The sequence below is a fragment of the Eublepharis macularius genome, chromosome 11 (genome assembly GCF_028583425.1).
Source record: "Eublepharis macularius isolate TG4126 chromosome 11, MPM_Emac_v1.0, whole genome shotgun sequence".
Taxonomy (NCBI): domain Eukaryota; kingdom Metazoa; phylum Chordata; class Lepidosauria; order Squamata; family Eublepharidae; genus Eublepharis; species Eublepharis macularius.
The window spans coordinates 65,856,596-65,876,083 of NC_072800.1; the positions used below are offsets into that span (position 1 = coordinate 65,856,596).

Here is a 19,488-nt window from a genome sequence, read left to right on the forward strand (position 1 = left end):
GAGCCTTTCAGAAAGCTCCATGGTCTCAAAATCCTATCATATTAGTGGCTTTTCATTTTAAACATTGCGGATTTCTACCCATTGGCTTAACAATTTTCTGAATTACCTTAGGAAAAATGCTGTGGCATTCAAGAGCCACCAGGACACCCCAAAATTTTACAAGGACAGGCTGAGGGGCACAACAAGGTAAGAATAAGCAAACTGTGGTCCTTGCAGACAACTGAAGGAGAAGATGAAAGTGATGGCAAAAGCCTGAACAAAGCCCTATGAAGCACCTGATAGCGGCATACCTCTAAGAAGTCATGCTGACATCCGTTGTCCTCTAGATTAAATGAAGTGAAAAAGAGGGAGAGGGTGTGATTTTGGGGGGCTCGTAGAATAATAGTACAATTAAAATTATTAGGATAAGAATCAGGCCAGCCTGGGCTTTTCAGGTAGCCAAATGATTGATTGTATTCCCTGTTGCAGCCTATTGAGAAAGAAAAACAAAATGCATTTTAGCTCTTTACCATCCATTTTTAAGGGGCAGAAGTCAGGCATATAAAGAAATTGCTCTAAATCTTACCTGAAGCTTTATAAGAGAAGCTGAGTCCATTGTGAGTCATATAAGCTGCTGACCTGAAAATTATAATGGCAGTTCGTCTGTAAGAATAAAATTCAGGGATTGTGAAATTTTCATCTCCACAGAATCTGTGGACACGGTCAGCATGTTCTTGACTGTTCTGAAATATAAGAAGTACATGTTAATGGATGACCACGAACGATAAGATTAGCATATAGAATCTAAGGACGCAGTTCCACCATAGCAAAATTCACAGCTGAGAGTTTCTGGCAAGGAGGAAAGCTCCCGGGATGAAAATCTGATAGACCTTTGGAAGTCAGACTGGGAACTCCCACCACTAACCATCATCCTTGGTACCCAACAGTCCCCAGCAGGATCCATTTTATTAACAATCCTACAGAAGGAGTAAGGCTGCTATCCTAAAAGCACTTTCCTGGGTCCCCACTGAATCAAAATAGGACTTACTTCTGAGTAAGCCTGCTTAGGATTGCTCTCTAAATAAATGGTTCCCAACCTTCTTGGTATGGTGACTCACAAGACCAAATTTACTTCGTATGGTGGTGACCCATAAATATATTGTCACATGAATTTTGGATCTTAGGTCTTTGACAGCCAGCTGTTTTATGCATTTAACTGGAAGGTTCCCTATTTTATAGCCGTTACTTGAGGTATCCACCCTGATCTAGATAGCCCAAGCAAGCCTGATCTTGCCAAACCTTAGAAGTTAAGCTCCCAAGGGTTGAACTTGATTAGTAATTGGATGGGAGACCTCCAACGAGGACAACTGTTGCAGAGACAGACAATAGCAAACCACCTCTATTAGTCGCTTCCCATGAAAACTCCACCAGGGGTCACCATAAGTCAGCTATGACTTGATGGCACTCTCCACTCCATTTGAGGTATCCAGGCAAAAATTCACGTAACATTCCTGTGGAACTTGTTGAAATATTTATTGTATTTAAAAGTTATTGTTTATGGGAACATAAGAACACAACCATCAGACTGAAGGTTATAGCTTCATATAAAAATTTATTCTAAAAACATAGTTATACAAGCCACTGTTTGACCAGTTACTAGAAACATAACACCAAACCACAACTGGAAGGTATTCAACCGCAAAATGTGCTATAAAATCAAATCAATCAATTTTGATCCCATCCTTACTCCAAAGACTTCAAGGAGGTGTACATTTGATCCTCCAAACTCTGTAAGTTGGGTCAGTCAGTGACCATCCTGAAGTGACCCTGTGAATTTCATAGCACCACACTTACCCCTATTTAATGCATACAAATAATGTGTCGTCCCACTCCCAACAGTAAGCTGAGGTGAGAAATTCATTCTCTAGTTAGAGCTTTCAATAAACATATCCTTATGGTATTATTGTGCTCTTACACATAAGAAGTCTCATCATACTCTGTAAGGGGGAGTAGCGGAATCTATAGAACTCTCGATTCGGTCACACAGCGGAAAACTAATTGCCAAACACTAGACTTTGGAGTACAACCAGCATTGCGGGGGGGGGGGGGCAGTGTTTCTGGGTTTAAAATAATTGTGTAGCAGGTAGAAATTCAACAAATGAGCTTCCTAAGGGCCAAGACTGCTTTAAGTCAGCTCTTAAAAGAATACATAATATATCAAAAGAGCTCCAGGCTAGCCAACAGAAATTTGCTTGGAAAAGGGAAGGAGAAGACAGTCACCCGGTACTGATGTGAAAAACCCACCAATCATGCCACCTGTTCAGGGCTTTTTTTCTGGGAAAAGAGGTGACGGAACTCAGTGGTGGAACTCAAGACCGCACAATGACATCACTTTGGGTCAGCTGGAACGGTGGGGGGGGGGGTGTTAAAAGTTTAAATTGCCCTTGGCGAAAATGGTCACATGGCCGGTGGCCCCGCCCCCTGATCTCCAGACAGAGGGGAGTTTAGATTGCCCTCCACGCCGCTGGTGCCGGAGGGCAATTTTTAAGAGGTGCCGGAACTGTTCCACCGTGTTCCCACTGAAAAAAAGCCCTGCACCTTTTACTTCTGAAATTGATTGTCTTGAACTTATGCTGCTCATTTGGCCACAAAGGTCCTGCAAGTCCTTCTCGGCATTATGAGCCACTGTAGAGGGGGATCCAGAGGAGTTAGCCGTGTTAGTCTATAGTTGCAAAATAGTAAAGAGTCCAGTGGCCCCTTTAAGACTAACCAACTTTATTGTAGCATCAGCTTTCGAGAACGACAGCTCTCTTCGTCAGATGCATCTGATGAAGAGAGCTGTAGTTCTTGAAAGCTTATGCTACAATGAAGTTGGTTAGTCTTAAAGGGGCCACTGGACTCTTTACTATTTTGTAGAGAGGGAAGGGATGATGTGAGAGGCTGCATCCACTCATGGATTCACCAGCAGACCTTGCCCTTCACAGAGGGTACTTGAGGTCCCACCCTTTCCTTACTCTCTTGCCCACTTTGCATTAGAACGTGTATGTAGGGAGAAAGCCTGCAAAAGCCTGCCACCCACTGTCACAGGCTCTGTGACCCTCTTATGGGAAATGCTGCTTTAAATGACTTACCAGCGGTGAGTCCTGGAATTCCAAGTAATTCTGAGAGCAGTCCTGACTGGCCTGAAGATGGAATTCCTGCACCACTAGTTTGACATGCTGTCCAGGAGGGGCATCAATTACCCATCTACAAACTGTAAAGGCAGGATATGCATGTGGAAAGTAGGGTGACGTTGCACTTTGGGAGACAGAAGTTGCATTGTATGTACCTCCACATAGTCCTGTTACAAACAACAATAACAAGTTAATCAAAGTTTTGTTAGTGTAAAATACACTTTTTAAACTTCTGTTCACCATCTTAAGCTGTAGCCCTAAAGCAATATTTACTTGAAAGTATGTTTTGCTCAAATTAGAGAGATTTTGGGGGGGTCAAAGTATTTAGGATAAAGAACTAGCTGTGAAAATTCAAAATGAATAAATTCTGTATCTATACAAAACATCGGAATCACTTCTGTATTAAAATACATTAAATGCCGTACCATTTCACATTATCCTACACCAGCATCCCCATCCAACCTCAACCAAATCCCTCCAAGTTGTGTTTCAGAGGTCCCCAAGCCGCCTCTCTCCAGACACACGTTAAGGGCATCTTCCTCTTCTCCAGGGTCATGGATCATGGTATCTTAACTCTTCTTTCAGAGCTGATCTGGCCACTGGATTCTTTCTGACAGGAAACTCTCCTTTAACGTAGGTCTCTAGCTTCCTAACTGACATGCCTAAGCTCCATCATTACTTTCTGTTAGCTGTGCGATGCTCCTTGAAATCATACAAGATAAAGGAACTATGACTTGTTTTGTGGCATCTTCTTTATAGAAAAAGAAAATTATACTCACTTTCTACTGTAGTGTAGGTAGCACTGAAGCCTGCTCTTTCTACCGACCTGTCGGTGACAAACTTAATAGTCAAGAAGTTGTCAGTAGAAATAAAAGGAGCAGGAACGCTGGAGCCACAAAACGTGCCGGCTAGAGTGGCATCGTCATTACTGCCATCGTACAGCTAAAAGGAGAAAAAGAAAACCCAAATTATGTCAATATGGTATAATGGGTATGACCTTCACAATGAATATTAAGCAGGCGTGATCAAAAAGAGTGATAGATGTAATTTAAGGACTGAAATGCCATATAATTTCTAATTGTGACCTTATGTAAAAATAACCAATTTCTGCTGAGCATGTAGGGCCAAACTAGATGTGACGGCACCCACAGGTCTGACTTGTGGATGCCCCTGCCATTTTAAAGCAATTCAAAAATGTTATGAGGGCCAGATCTTGATTGGGCACGCACTACAGCAAGCTGAGGCACCCTTGTTCTCCCTCCACCACCCCAGGTCTTTTTAAGTGGTGAAATGGCCAAGGGGGTTCAGCCATTCTGGGGGGCAAACAAATCAATCACACAGCAGTCCCCGATAGGGGCCCTTTAAAATGCTGGTAGTATGCATGGGTCAGAGCCATGAATGCCATCACATCTACCTTGGCCCTCAGCATGTTTGATATGCCATTGAACTTCAGTCCAACTATCCTTTTTCTTTGTGAACCTTTAAGATAGAATGTGGCTGATTTCCGTGTTACAAAGTTCTTCTGTTCCCCACATGTTATTCCGTAACTGTTGTGTCCATCTGGCAGCATGTCCATATCTTCAAGACTTCCCGTTATAGTTACTTCCTGTACTTGCATTTGTCTTGTCAAATAATAATCCTTTTTAAGTCCTTGTGTTGTGGAGATCCAGGTCTGCACAGCAGTGAAACTGTATGATAGCAAATTGACCTCTGAGGTTGCTTTATGCTAATCAGTCTATGGCTTTGCCCCACAATCTTGGGTTTCATAATGGAAATCAGTTAGTGGTGCAGTCAGTCACTATTCACATCTTAGGTTTTCTTTTACGAGGAATTTTAAAAAATATATAAATGAAGGATTCACTGATTTAAATCACAAGACAAATGTGTACAAAACTATTTGGTTTTATATATTTCCATAAAGTTCCCAGAGGTTTCTTCAAGAAATACCATCATGAGTTAGGCATGAACTGGGCAGTGGATTTTTTGCGTGTGGCTATTCTGCAGGCTTTTAAAAAAGTAAGGAATGGATGCACATATTGTGCATTCACATTGTAATTGCTAGATTTTTTAAAAAAAATTGACATTGCAGGTTTTTGATAATATGCAATGAAACAATAATATTAGCGGACAACATCTTGTAGTGATATGGTGGAGAACAATTTTCAAGGTATTTAATTTGGAGAAGGTAAAGATTAAGAACCCTAACCTGGATAGCCCAGGCAAGCCTGATCTTGTCAGATCTCAGAAGCTAAGCACAGTCGGCTTTGGTTAGTAATTGGATGGAAGACCTCCAAAGAAGACCAGGGCTGCAGAGGCAGGAAATAGCAAACCACCTCCATTATGCTCTTAACAACAACAACATTCAATTTATATACTGCCCTTCAGGACAACTTAATGTCTACTCAGAACAATTTACAAAGTATGTCATTATTATCCCCACAACAAAACACTCTGTGAGGTGGGTGGGGCTGAGAGAGCTCTAGAGAGCTGTGTGACTAGCCCAAGGTCATTCAGCTGGCTTCAAGTGGAGGAGAGAGAATCAAACCTGATCTCCAGATTAGAGTCCTGCTGCTCTTAACTACTACACCAAACTGGCTCTCTCTTGCCTTGAAAACCCCAGCAGAGGTCTCCATAAAGTCAGCTATGACTCAACAGCACTTTCTGCCCCCACAAAGATTAACAATGTGCTCACAAAAGGAATGCTGGGAAAGAATCACGGTGATGAATCACCACAATGGTCTATTGCCCACAGATATCCAAAGCAAAGTCATGCTGGGGGAGAGGTTAGAGAATATGGGGGGAATCACCAATGTGGCTGAGAACACACATTCCTTATGTGTACAGCTGCAGAACACATTTCAAGGGAGAACACATGGGGGACATGAGGACTGTGTAATATGTGACTGAATCCCATGTCCTATAATGCTATTCTCTTCCCTTTACCCCTGGTAAAGAGATTGGGGTGGGGGGAGAAAAGAAACATTATTTTTGTAGTCTGTGGTTAAAACACACTAAAATGACTGCTTAGCAATTCTTACTTAGCAGAAATTATCTTACTTTGACGTAGTCAAATCGGCAGTTTTGAAAAGCAGATGCTGCTTCAAGTTCAAAAGTGTTGAATGTCAGGTTGATCAGCCTGTTAACAGCTGCGACTATAATCCACACACATTCTAGATTTTTATCATATTTGCCATCCTTGTTGGAGTCTGGAGAGCCAAAGGTGTAACTGGAGTTTGTCAGATAACCACCGCAACCTTGCTGAGGACCTATTAAACATAGAGGTGCTCCCATCAGTTATGCATTTGACATTATTAAAGTGTGACAATGTTAGTCTTTATAGGAAACAACGTTCAGAACATCCAGTTATATCTTTTAGACATTGATCAGACAAAAAGAACAAAAAAAAAACCCATAAAGAGCCTTTCTGGTCAGTCTGTCACAACAGCTACCTCAAAATCTGTATTGGGTAATATTAGAAATGCAAGATGGAGGAACATGAATTTATTCAGAAAATTGACTATGTCAATCAAGGCCAAAACAGGGATTACAGTTTCTTTTCCTACTAGAAATGACAGTAAAGTTGTTTTTGCACCCTCAACTTCCAGGTGCATAATCATGAACAAATGTCCCTTTATGAATTTTTGCATAAACGAGTTCCCGCCTTCCCCATCTTCCTCTGGTTGCCCAGCTGTGCCTGGCAACCTGAAGGTGACATATCTGTCATTACGTGACAGAAGATTAAGCAGATGGCAGTCTCTAGAATGACTGGAAGGACGCTAAAGAGGAGCAAGCAAAGTTGTCCTCGTCTCTGCTTACTGCCTAATGATATGAAAAAATACAGGATAGTTTCAGGAGTCTGTCACACAAATAAAACCTCTGTTTACATAGGATATTGGACAATCTTTCTGATGATTCTGCAATCAGCAACGTATTGAATCTAGCCAAAGAGAGAGAATGGTGATCAGCTGCAACAGTAAAAAAAAAAATACAGATATCCCCTAGCAGTGAAAGGGATGGAGGGCACAAGGCCTAAAACAAGAGGTGAACAAATACACTTAGCATTAGATGGGGGAGAGAAGCGTTTTGGCACATGAAGACAGTTTGTTATTAGAGCAAAAGCTCTATTAAAGAAACTGGGGAGTAGAAAATACCAGAGCTGTGAAGGGTCAGTAGCATCAGGATGCAGAGGTATAATGCAAAACATAGCTTGATTAGAGTGTATATTGGAAGGAACATAGTTGATTACAGGCCTTGGTCCCACTCAGATTCCATGTCCATGTTAGTACATTACTGTAAGCGAGAAGTGGTTACGGTTAGGGGGCCGTCTGTGGGCAAGAAAAGGCTTGTTTCCCAGTGCCTGTGAGAAAGGAATGTCATTATCCAGCACAGGTTGTAGTTCTGTTGAACTAGCTTGAGCTGTGAGCTGTTATGTGATCACAAGTGGTGTTCTGTTGCTGTTTCATTTGGGCCTATCTGATAGCATGTTATCCCTGGGCACTATTGTGGCTTTGCCATTCTGTTTTCTGACTACGGCAGGTGGGTATTATAATCCCAAAAATGTCTGTTGTATCGCTGTTGCCCTAGAAAATTTTGTTGGTCTTTAAAATGGTACTGTACTCAAATGTTGTTCTAACATTGATACCCACCTGAAATTAGGGTTGCCAGGCCAAGCCTAGATCTGAAGTCATCATGCTTCAGGCACCAGTGGGTTTTTTAACACCCCACCACCACCACACTGCTTGGAGTAATGGTGGGCAACAGGAGCTCAGAACAAGGGCTCAAATGACAACAGGATTCATTCAATGTAGATAGAAATCAAGTTAGAGTTTTAAACACACACTTGATTTTGTAAAATCAAAAAGAGTCCAGTAGCACCTTTAAGACTAACCAATTTTATTGTAGCATAAGCTTTCGAGAATCAAGTTCTCTTCATCAGATGCATGATCCGAACTGGATCATGCATCTGATGCATGGATCATGCATCTGATCCGAACAGTTCGGATCATGCATCTGATGAAGAGAACTTGATTCTCGAAAGCTTATGCTACAATAAAATTGGTTAGTCTTAAAGGTGCTACTGGACTCTTTTTGATTTTGCTACTACAGACTAACACAGCTAACTCCTCTGGACTTGATTTTGTAACACAGAAGGAAATTTGGCCAGTAGGGGGAGCTGTGCCTTTAATTTTAGACAATTGATCCAGTTCTCTTTAGATAGCCTTTGTGGGATTTTCAGACCTAGATACCAAAAACAAACCACTTAGTTATATATCTACACATGCACCCAAATAAATGTGTATACTTGTTGTTTCACATGTGGAATATTTTATCACGACTGAGAAACATGAAGATTGGTTTCAGTGTCTTCATGACTCACTGAAGAATTTTGACAAGTTTACTTCTCTGTAATCTCCATGCTCCCTCAGAATTCAAAGAACTATTTTAGGTGTGACAAAGGGTCTGTGGGTGCCTAGCTGAAATTTTGACTTCTTCCTCCTCTAATTAGTACATCTCTACATCACATCTCATACTGCTTTTTGAAAGATCCTTCCATGTCAAAAGTGGTTTGATCTGTACTGAGAAGGGCCACTTCCCCAAAATACACAGTACTGCCTTTGGTATAGAAAACAGTTTGCAAATTTCTTTAGATGCTTCCTTGCTTGTAGATAGACAGAGATTGCAGTGTTCAAACAAATTAACTACCAAAGAATCCAAAAAAATCAGCATGTGTTAGGAAAATAATCTCAGGACTTGCAAGCACTTTGAATATGAACCCAATAGAACCTTCTGAAAGCAGACAGACCCCATCATAGACCCCAAGCTAGGATGAAACCTCCCATGAGAACTTAGGAAAAACAATGATAGAGAATAGAAGCCCCTGGGACTTGGCGAATCCAGGGAATCAATTATACACCACTCAGGGCTTTTTTCCTGGGGAAAGAGGTGGTGGAACTCAGTGGTGTGGCGTGGGTTGCCAGCACTTGGGGCAACTCCCGGCAGGAGGTGTGTGTGCTTTGCGTGCGCGTGCTTCTGGGACTGCGCAATGACATCACGTCTGGGAAGTGGCATCATCATGCAGGGCACGACTGCCTCCCAGAAATCTACTTTGTGAGTAGCAACTTACAAGTTTTGAGCACACCTTTTCCAAAATCAGAATCCATTTGATTAAAAGACTTTTGAATTAGATTGTCTGAGGCATTGGTATTGGGTGCCATCAGTATGTTGATGACACCCACTTATGCATGTGATTCTTGAAAGCTTATGCCTCAATAAAGTTGGTTAGTCTTAAAGGTGCTATTGGACTTTTTACTATTTTGCAACTACAGACTAACACAGCTAACTCCTCTGGATATTAAAGAGTACATCTGTAAATATATGGAAGTCACTGCCACATGATGTAGCAACTAGTAGAGGGTATTAGGGACTTTAAAATGATTAGAGAAATGTGTGGATGAAAAGTCTACTCACAGTTATTTTAGCATAAGAGTTAACTGGATACTCCACGTACAGGGGCAGTATACCACCTCAGCCCAGACCAGGACAACCCAGGCTAGCCTGATCTTAGATCTCAGAAGCTAAGTAGGTGATCCCTCCAGGGTTGTTTCACAGAGGCAGGCAATGGCAAACCACCTCTGCACATCTCTTGCCTTAAAAATTGTTCAGGGTTGCTATTTATTTTAGTTTGTTTGCACTATTTATAGTCAGCCTTTCTCACTGAGACTCAAAGCACATTTCACAGTGTAAGTCAATACAATCCAAAGAATGGGGCATTCAATAAACTATGCAATAGGGAATGGGTAGCAGAAGTTTGAAAACAACTAGAAGTTGGATATAGTGCTGAAAGTGTTAAGAAACAAGAACCGAACTTCCTTAACGTTTATACCAGGGTAATAATGTGGAGCAGACCTGATTGGGGGGGGGGGGGCAAATACAACTTGAGTTTCAGGAGCTGGAAGCAGACACCCTCAACTTCCACCCTCTCCAAGTGCCAGCCCCCAAATCTTCAGGAATTTCCCTAGCTGGAGCTGGCAACCCTAGACGAGTGTGAAGCACACAAGCCAGTCGAGGCCAGGGCACACCACGTAGCCGCCTGCCTGCCCACATTTGGCCACCTGCCCAAGGCTGCTGCCTCCTCTGGCTCCCGTGGCCACAGCAGAGGCCACACAGGCTCCTGCCCACTGCCGCCTCCAGCTCCCAGTGCTAGGACAGAGAGGCTGCTTGGTGGGCCTGGCAGAGAGGCAGCGCGGGCACCCACCCACGTCCGCCTCCTCCTCCTGCTCCTGGTGCCGAGAGGTGCTGGAACTGCATTCCACTGCGTTCCAGCAGAAAAACCCTGCACCACATATCTATGGGATGCTTGGCCTCATTTTACATTTATGAGCCCTGTACAATCATTCTTGGCTCCCAGAAAGACCAGTGTTAGTGTTAGAAACCACCACCAGAAGAAAGAACAATTTCTGGGCATCCCAGCATCTCTCTTCCCCAAACCTGACTCCTGAAGATGAAATCCTTCCCATAAGGGCTTGCAGTTTCAGTTAATATACAAGGAAGGATAAGAATAAAATATTCAGTTTCAGCCTAGAAGCTGTCACATTCTCCTCACCCTAGCAGTCCCTTCTGATCCCAGGTAACCCACACAGACTGAAAGCCCGTGGTTGGGGGATGCAGTGAGGAAGAAGGAGAGGTGAAATTGCCCTTCCTTCCTCTTCTATTAGCAGAGCTACACTCACAGAAGGGTGTGTGTGGGGGGGGGGGTTCATGCCATTTTAACTCATGCAACTTTTAGTCCATGTAGGAACCAATCCCCCTCCCCAAATCAACCTTCCCATGGCCAGAAGGGACTGCTGAGATGAGGTGAACAAAGCCAACAGCTGTGCTTCTTTCACAGGAAATATAGTGGATCCGATCCAAAAGTAGTATGTTTAAAATAAGAGTGGTGGAGTGGGGGGTTGAGAGAGCCGCAGCACCATGGTGATAGTTTCAGAGTAACATCTAGATAGATGCACTTCTGGCTGACTTCTGATTGTAAAATTTGGGGCATTTCCAGTAGACAACAGGAAGCAGTGCTGGAGCAGAACAAGTGACATGAACAGGGAGCAGTTAATGCAGGCAGGAGCTCCTACAGAATGCTGATTCCAGGCTTATTCTCTCTTACACAAACACACAGATCTCTCTCTGCTAACTTATTGGGACGTTACAACTCTCTAGTTTCCATACATGGGATAAAAAGCCCAATAAAATCTGAGCTGGGGAGGGGTGCCCTCACTTGCACTTTCCTGCCAATAGGGTTACCAACTACAGGAGATCTGGGGGCAGAGCTGGGGAAGGGCGTGGTTTGGAGAGGGGGACCTCAGTGGGGTATATTGCCATGAAGCCCACCCCCAAAGCAGCCATTTTCTCCAGGGGAACTGACCTCTGAAGCCTGGAGATCAGTTATAATTCCGGGAGATCTCTAGCTACCACCTGGAGATTGGCAAGCCTACTTGCAACTACCCTTGAGTCCAAATCCTAGACATACATGAACAGATGAAACAGATGATTGTTTATCAAGGTCAGTATTGTCTACTCTGACAGGCAGCAACTTTCCAGAATCTCAGATTGAGGTTTTTCCCATCAACTACTGTCTCATCCTTTTGTAAATTGGAGATGCCCTCATGCAAAACAGATGCTCTGCCACCGAGCCACAGATCCTCCCAAGCCTCTGAACTAAAGTAATACAGCCATGGTTCTTAAAACAATGGTCCTCCTGTTTTTACAAATAGTGCTAGAATTGGCCCACAGTCTTTTGTTGCCTGCCACATTTTCCATCACTTCAACATCTTTATTTCTCTCCTCTGAGTTTTCTCGGCATACCTCTTCAAAGTACAACCCGGTAACCAAAACGGCACGAAGCTCATTTTGAGCCTCCGAAGCTGCCAATCATAATGCTAAAGTCACACCGCCCCATTATTTGCACATAATGTTTCTGTTATTGCAACCCATCACACAATTTAACTTCCTTGCAACAACATCTCATTGCTGACATATCCAGCTTGGAACTGCTAGAAGCAGGCTTGCAGCCAAGTAGCGAACACCAATTAATGTTGGCTTGGGGATAGCTTATAGATGCTGAAGTAGCAATTTGAGAGCAAAGATGGTTCTGGCTCCAAGTAGAAAATTGATATTTATTAAGCCTATATTAATAGAACAGCAGCCATAACAGCAGCTGGAATGGCACCAGTAATAATGAAGGGATGAACTATGAAATAAGTTATATTTTAAGGCTGAGCTTTTTCCAAATTCAAAACATAAATGAAACTCAGACCCACTGGTGATAACTGAAAATACGCTTAACTTTAAACAGATTGCTGGTAAGGGAACCAGCCAACTTACAAATACAAGAGTAGAATGTCACATATCAGCAGTTCTTGTTTTCCTACATTTTCTTTGTCACATCACTACAATAGTTTAAAAAAACACTGAGAAAAAATAGAGAGATGGGTTTCAACAAAGGTAAAGAATTGGGCCTTGGCCAAATTGTGGTCCTGAGTAATGCAACTACCTGATAGTTCAAATTCATGTATAAGACTGAGCTAGAGTACCCCTGCCATATTATAGGGCAGTCCTTTTGACTTCCTGCCACACTTCTCTTGTCTCCAAAAAACAGTTCCCTGTCCATTCCTCCAGCTAGCAATAAACAGCTTCTTCTGTCTGTAGGTTCTCTGAAAAGCTTTATCTATAAATGCTTTGGTTGTTGTGGGTTTGCTTTTCTTATCGACAGTCTACTATGTGTAAATATTTTATTCTGAAACATTTAATGTAAGATGTTAGAAAATTTCTGAACATTCCATAAAACCGCCATGTTTCAGCCAATGACAATGGAGAACAATGGAGTGACAGTATGGTAGCAGTCTGCCTATCCTACTTCTTTGGGTTTCTTTAAAATATGTACAGCTTAGCAAAATACAAGCTGTTTTACATGACTGGTAAGTATGAGGGGTTAATTAAACAAATGTTTTATGATAGTGTTATTGGAGGTTGCAGATTGCATGCAAGGCTGTTTGAATGGTAAAAGGGACAAGTGTTGGCCACTGGACTTACCTGGTGGCCAGTTTGCAGCCGACCGACGGGGAGGAGGGACGAGGCATGGTGGCTGCTGTTGCTGCGGCTTGACCAGCATTCCCCTGGGTGAGCCAGCAGCCAATCAGTTTGAAATCATCGGCAGCCAATCAGTTTAAAATCCCTGGCAGCCAATTGGTTTGAATTCCCCAGCAGCCAATCAGTTTGAAATCCCCGGCCAACCAATCAGCGGCAGCCAGGGATGTGCTGTGGGGGAGGGGGGCCTGGCACCGGACCTCAGGGAGGCAGTTCTCCCTCTAGTCCGGCAGCTGGGTATTTATTTAGCTGCTTCCCTGCTTCCCCTCTCGGGAAGCGAAGACCCACCCACCTCTCCCTGTTATTATGTGTTTGATGCTTTCTTTTCTGTCACAACTTGATTGGGTGGTTTGTCATTGGATCGGATCTTTTTTGAGGGGAGCCAGGACCTGCATGCCCAGGCTCCCCTTGAAGGGGATTCCCATAAGAAATCTTGGGAGTGGGTGATGGAGGTGCATGCCCAGCTCGGGGGCTGCCAGGGCACACCCATTCCCAGGTGTCAGGGGAATCATCAAGGGGTGTACACCCAGGTGATTCCCCCTTAATGTCACTCGTTGGTTCCCCCAGCTGGGGTCTGAGGGGTCATCAACTGGCAGGCGGGTCAGTTGATGTTTGGGATCTGATCCATATGATTCGCCAGTGCTCCTCATGTACTGTATTCAATAAAGTTGTTGTCTTGTTTTCCTCCAGCTACGTGTGTGGGTTTGGTTTGCTTGCCATGCTCTTGACCTCTTCCCTGCTCTCAGCATAGGCTGCAAAACATAGCTGGTGAGGAGGAGATACAAAGAGGGATTTGTCATATACCCTTGAGTCATTAATATTACACTGATTGGAGCCTGCAAATTATGGGAAAGTCATGCTGTTTCAAACAACAATCTCATGTCAATATGTAAATTAGTTCTATATTCTCTGTAGCCTCAAGGTTATGTAATGTGTGACAAAATTCCTACAGTGAAGGTTGTTCCTAGTAGGAAATCATATGCAACTAAATGATCTCATCATATTTCTTATCGAATAAGTATGTTTCTAAAGTTCTGTGAAATTTCCCCTGCGTAGTTTCTGATTGTCACTAGTGAAATGGTATGACATCATGGAATGTTCAGAAAGATCACATACCTTTTGTAAACCAGACATTACGCTGTACCTCCATGTACTAAATGCTTGCTTACCCAAATGTTTGGTACACACCTTGGGAGAGTCCAAAATAATCTGGGAACTCCACTTTCAGCTTGCCCATTATGTACCACAATTTCAGGCTGGAGCCACTGTTAGCTCACTGGTAAGTCCCTCCAGCAGAGACATCCCAATCTAGATTTATCCTCAGACACCATCCAGGCCAACTTAAATAACTGAATATCTGGAGTGGCATTATAACTAACAGTGAAGTGTCATGTTGCAGTTTTGAAAAAAAATAGTCACTTGGACAACATAGAATCAGAGATTGTTTCTGTCCCCAAAGATAAATTTTATTTATTTCTCAACTGATATTTTAGTTACTGCGAATTTGATCGCTGCAGAGGAACTGGGTGAAATGAGGTGATGAACCCCTTCCCAACAGGCTGCTTCTGCAGTCACATCCCTCCAAGTCCCAATTTTCCTTCCCATCTGTAAGAACAAAATACAGAGATCCCTGTGGATCCCTGAATTATTGCATCAGTGGATAGCAAAACAGCACAGAGAAAGACAATTGTGATTGCAAAACTGCTACATAAAAAGGGTTAATCACTCTCTGCTTTGTAACATGGACTGTGATGCACACAGCTCCCACTCCACAGTTTTCATTTCACTAAAATGAAAGTAAAAAAATCATGGGTGTAGGCTCAGTCTGAAAAATATTGGATCCCTGTTCCATGGTAAATGGTGCTCTTTGGAATAAGCTTAACGATTTGCAGATACTTTCCCCCCAATGGTAAAAAGATGTTTTAATTAGAAATGAGATCCATTTCCTTTCAGGTCAACAAACGATTCATCTATCAATAAAATTCACAAAGAAAGAAGGAAAGATAACCCTATTTTTGCCATCATCCATGAGAAACCGGTCACCAGAGCAGAAAATGGCCAGACTTCTAAAGGAAGAAAATAAACAATGTTTAGATTACTCAAATGGGTTTACGGTTTCTGTTCACCTCCTTCCAAGAATTAATTAGGGTCACAAACAACATTAAGCGGAACACTATAATCACATTACCCAATCTTGCTTCACTAATACAGTTACAGAATAATGTACTCATTGTACATTAATGAAGAATTGTAGTTTAGATTTGGCATGAGGATGCTGTGCTAATACAAAATATTTCAGGATTTTATGTCGGATAGAAAAGATAGAGTTTTGCCGTGGACTAATTTTAAACAGACTTTGGGAGTTCTGCCTCTTTTTCTGGCAACGATTTAAATAGAAATCTTCTTCCTAGTATATAGAGAACCAGCACAAAGTTTCTTGATGGGTTATTTCAGTTGGGCCTACTAATAACAGTTCTGGAACTGTAAGTCAATATATATATATAAAATATTTATATAATATTATATATTTATCATATCCATAATATTTTTCATATCCATACAGTTGCCAGCCTCCAAGTGGGGCCTGGAGATCTCCCAGAATTACAACTGATATCCAGTTACAGAGTTCAGTTCCCCTGAAGAAAGTGGCTGCTTTGGACGATGGACTCTATGGCATTATACCCTGACGAGGTCCCTCCCCTCCCCAAACACTGCCTTCCCCAGGCTCCACCACCCCAAATCTCTAGGAATTTCCCAGTTTGGAGTTGACAAGTCTAGGTCGTTTTCAAACGTCTTTACATTGCGCAAAACTCCCAGAATGAGGGCATCTTCATGGCGCGATTTCTGATGTCACCCCGCCATGATTCCATTTTCATGGTGCAATGATGTCAGAAATCGTGCCATGAAGACACCCTCATTCTGAGAGTTTTGCATGATGTAAAGACGTGTGCAAACGGCTCTTCTTAGCCACCAGATATAGGCCTTTGAAATTCTGTACAGAAGGTTCTTTTTTCACACAGTGCAAGTGCAGGACAAACTGAACATCCAGAGCTTTATGCCTCAGCCTTATAATATAGAACTCAGACTGGCTTTTTAATTTCATGAGAGTCCTCTAAAGCAGGCCATACTGAGAGATGCACTACACATTACATGGGAGATCCATGATCAGTTAACCCAACATCTTATTTAACAGTAAAAAGCTACCAATCGGGATTAGGGCCATGTTACTGGGGAATGGGTGGATGGGATGTAGTGATAGAACTTACAATTTAAAGCTATTCACTTAGATTTAATAGTGTTAATGGATAGGTAATTTGTGAACTATCCTTAAGATCACATAACCTTGGTCTGTTCTACAGCAAGGGTCAGGGTCAAACTACATGTTACAGTTTTCCACAGGTTGTGCCCATGGGTTATATTTGGGTTCCCAAGCATGCAGTGACATGATTCAGATCAGGACATTGGTGCATTAGGACCAAGGGTTCTGTGTCCCCAGCGTGCTATTTTCCAAACCCTAGAAGGGTACTATTTGCTCCACTGACGGACTAAACATTTATTCATGAGCTACATATGCAGCTCCTCAATAGGACAAATAGCACCACCCAGGGCCATTTTGCATCAGGAAAACAGCACAGGGGGGGAAGCCCCTTTTCCACGCATGCCATGACCCTGATCCAAATTGGGTCCCTGCACACGAGGGAATTAAGCTTCCAGCATGGAACTCACCGCTGACATCCGAATGACTGAAAGTCACGTTGGGGAACTCAGGCACAACCCATGGAAAACTGTAAAGTAAAATTTGGAGACTCTATAAGATTCTTATTTATTATTCATATTAAAGGTCTCCCCCATCAGTTAGTGAGCAATCCTGAGCAGGCCTATGCAGAAGTAAGTTATTCAGTGAGACTAGTTCCCAGGAAAGGGTCCTTACGATTGCAGGCAGTGTCTTTATCTGCAGACCCAAAAATATTAAGACAGACTTTCTGCACCACAAATACTGTAAGACAATAGTCCATAATTTACATTTTCAAATCTTGCCTAACTTAAAAGGAGACAAATAAATTACTGTAGTGGAGATCTATGGGAATAGATCAGAATGGGGTAGCTGAGCCTGAGAAACATGTTGTTATGACAGGCTAGCTTTAAGAGCTGTCTCGTGAGTAAAAGGAGTCTCATGGGCTTGAGAAAGGTTTCAGCAGGCAAACTGCCCACACCTGTGTGATCTTGGCAGGGCTTGTGTATTAGCATGTTTTATCTTTTCTCCTAAGTTTTTCGGGGCACAATTGGTATTATGCCCTGATTGGGTGAATCTGCTTTAAGACATGACTGCTTTCAGCCATGGGGGCGGCTTTCTCTCCCCTTGCTGATGGATCATCGCTTTATTTTGTTTTTTTTTTACAAATTTTTTTATTGGATTAGATTATATAATCATAAAATACAAACATTCCCCCTTTATTAATATCTGTTTCTAACCCCCTCCCTTTCCTCCCCCCTTTTATTTGACTTCCAACAGTTTCCCAACCCTTTATCTATCTTATTACTTACTTACATAATACCTCATGTAATCTATTAAACATACACTTAAACTCTCTTCTAAGCTTGTTATTCTTTTTTTTTAAACACAGAACTACCATTAACCCCTCCTTTACTAAATCTTATATTCTAAATAACACATTGCTAGCATTTTGATAACCTTTATATTATTAGTATAACATTTTATCCATTTTCTCTTCCCTTACTTAATCTCTTTACTCTCCCTCATATAAGTTAATCAATTTAACTTATAGTCTATATATTTCTTTAAATATTTCTTATTCTTATTCTCAATCTATTTTAGTTATATAAAATACCTGTTATACTAAAAACTTAACTACAATAAAAAATACCCAGCTAGCATGCTCATATATATTCATAATATCTATTCATAATAATACGTCTGCTATTTAATACTGTGTGTAATAAAACAGAATTTTCATCTTAACCCTGATAATAGCTTAGAATTTAATATTTAAATCCCCCTTTCCTGGTAAAGCCACTTCTCTCTTCTTTTATAAAGTCTCAGTAATTTTCAAACTGCCACAGTTTCGCTTCCACATCCCATTTTTTCTCCAAATATTGCTTCAGTTTCTCCCAATCCATATTAAACTGTCCTGGATCGAGGTCTCTGAGCTTCCTTGTCATTTTGTCCATCTCAGCCATGTACAGCAATTTATAAATCCAATCTTCAATAGTTGGTACTTCTTGCAATTTCCATGTCTGCACATATAGAAGTCTAGCTGCTGTTGTCATGTAAAATAACAATGTTCTATGTTGTGCTGGAATATCTTCCATTCCCAAATTCAGTAGAAGCAATTCTGGGTTTCTATTAACTTGAAATTGTAGAATCTCATTAATCACTTCTATTATTCCTCCCCAGTATTGCTTAGCTACCTCACAGGTCCACCACATGTGATACAACGATCCTTCATGTTTTTTACATTTCCTTTCACACAGTCCAAATTATAGAGATCTCTTATCTGTCTAGATTGAAACCATCCATAACTTGAGGACAGTTCCTCTTGCGTCTTTATTCTTAATTTAGAGAATTCCAATAATGTTATCTCCTTATATGTTAAACATTGTTGTTCATTTCCAACAGTTCTTGGGTCTATTTCTTCGAACGGAACCACCCACAAGGGGATTCCGTCCTTCATATAGTTTTTGTATTTCTTCCAAACAGCAAAAAGCCTTCTCCGAATATAGTGGTGCAAAAACATAGAGTCAGCTTTAACTTTATCATACCACAGGTATGCATGCCATCCGAATGTTTTTTTATATCCCTCCAAAGCCAGTAGCTTGCAGTCCTTCAACGTCATCCAATCTTTTATCCAAAACAGGCAAATTGCTTCGTGATATAATCTTAAATTGGGCAGCTGCATTCCACCTCTTTCTTTAGCATCCTGTAATACTTTCATTTTCACCCTAGGTTTCTTGCCTGCCCACACAAAGTCCGATAATTTCCTTTGCCATTTTTCAAATTGTTTAGTGTCACGCATGATTGGAATTGTTTGTAGCAGGAACATCACTCTCGGCAATACATTCATCTTTACTGCTGCAATTCTTCCCAACCATGACAAATTCAGCCTATTCCATTTAATCAGATCTTGCTCTATTTGAGTCCACAATTTCTCATAATTATTCTTAAATAGGTCTATATTCTTCG

At 41.8% G+C, this 19,488-nt stretch overlaps 1 protein-coding gene across 1 annotated transcript in view; it reads right to left on the reverse strand.

Annotated features, from left to right (window-relative positions):
* CUBN (cubilin) overlaps positions 1 to 19,488 on the reverse strand; it is a 201,053-nt gene that overhangs the window by 4,808 nt on the left and 176,757 nt on the right. The window contains exons 60-64 of the mRNA XM_054990953.1: positions 6,210 to 6,418; positions 3,932 to 4,094; positions 3,115 to 3,319; positions 566 to 717; positions 291 to 469 (exon numbers count right to left, since the gene is read on the reverse strand). Coding sequence (XP_054846928.1) covers positions 291 to 469; positions 566 to 717; positions 3,115 to 3,319; positions 3,932 to 4,094; positions 6,210 to 6,418 — 908 coding nt within the window. The remainder of the gene's footprint in view (positions 1 to 290; positions 470 to 565; positions 718 to 3,114; positions 3,320 to 3,931; positions 4,095 to 6,209; positions 6,419 to 19,488) is intronic.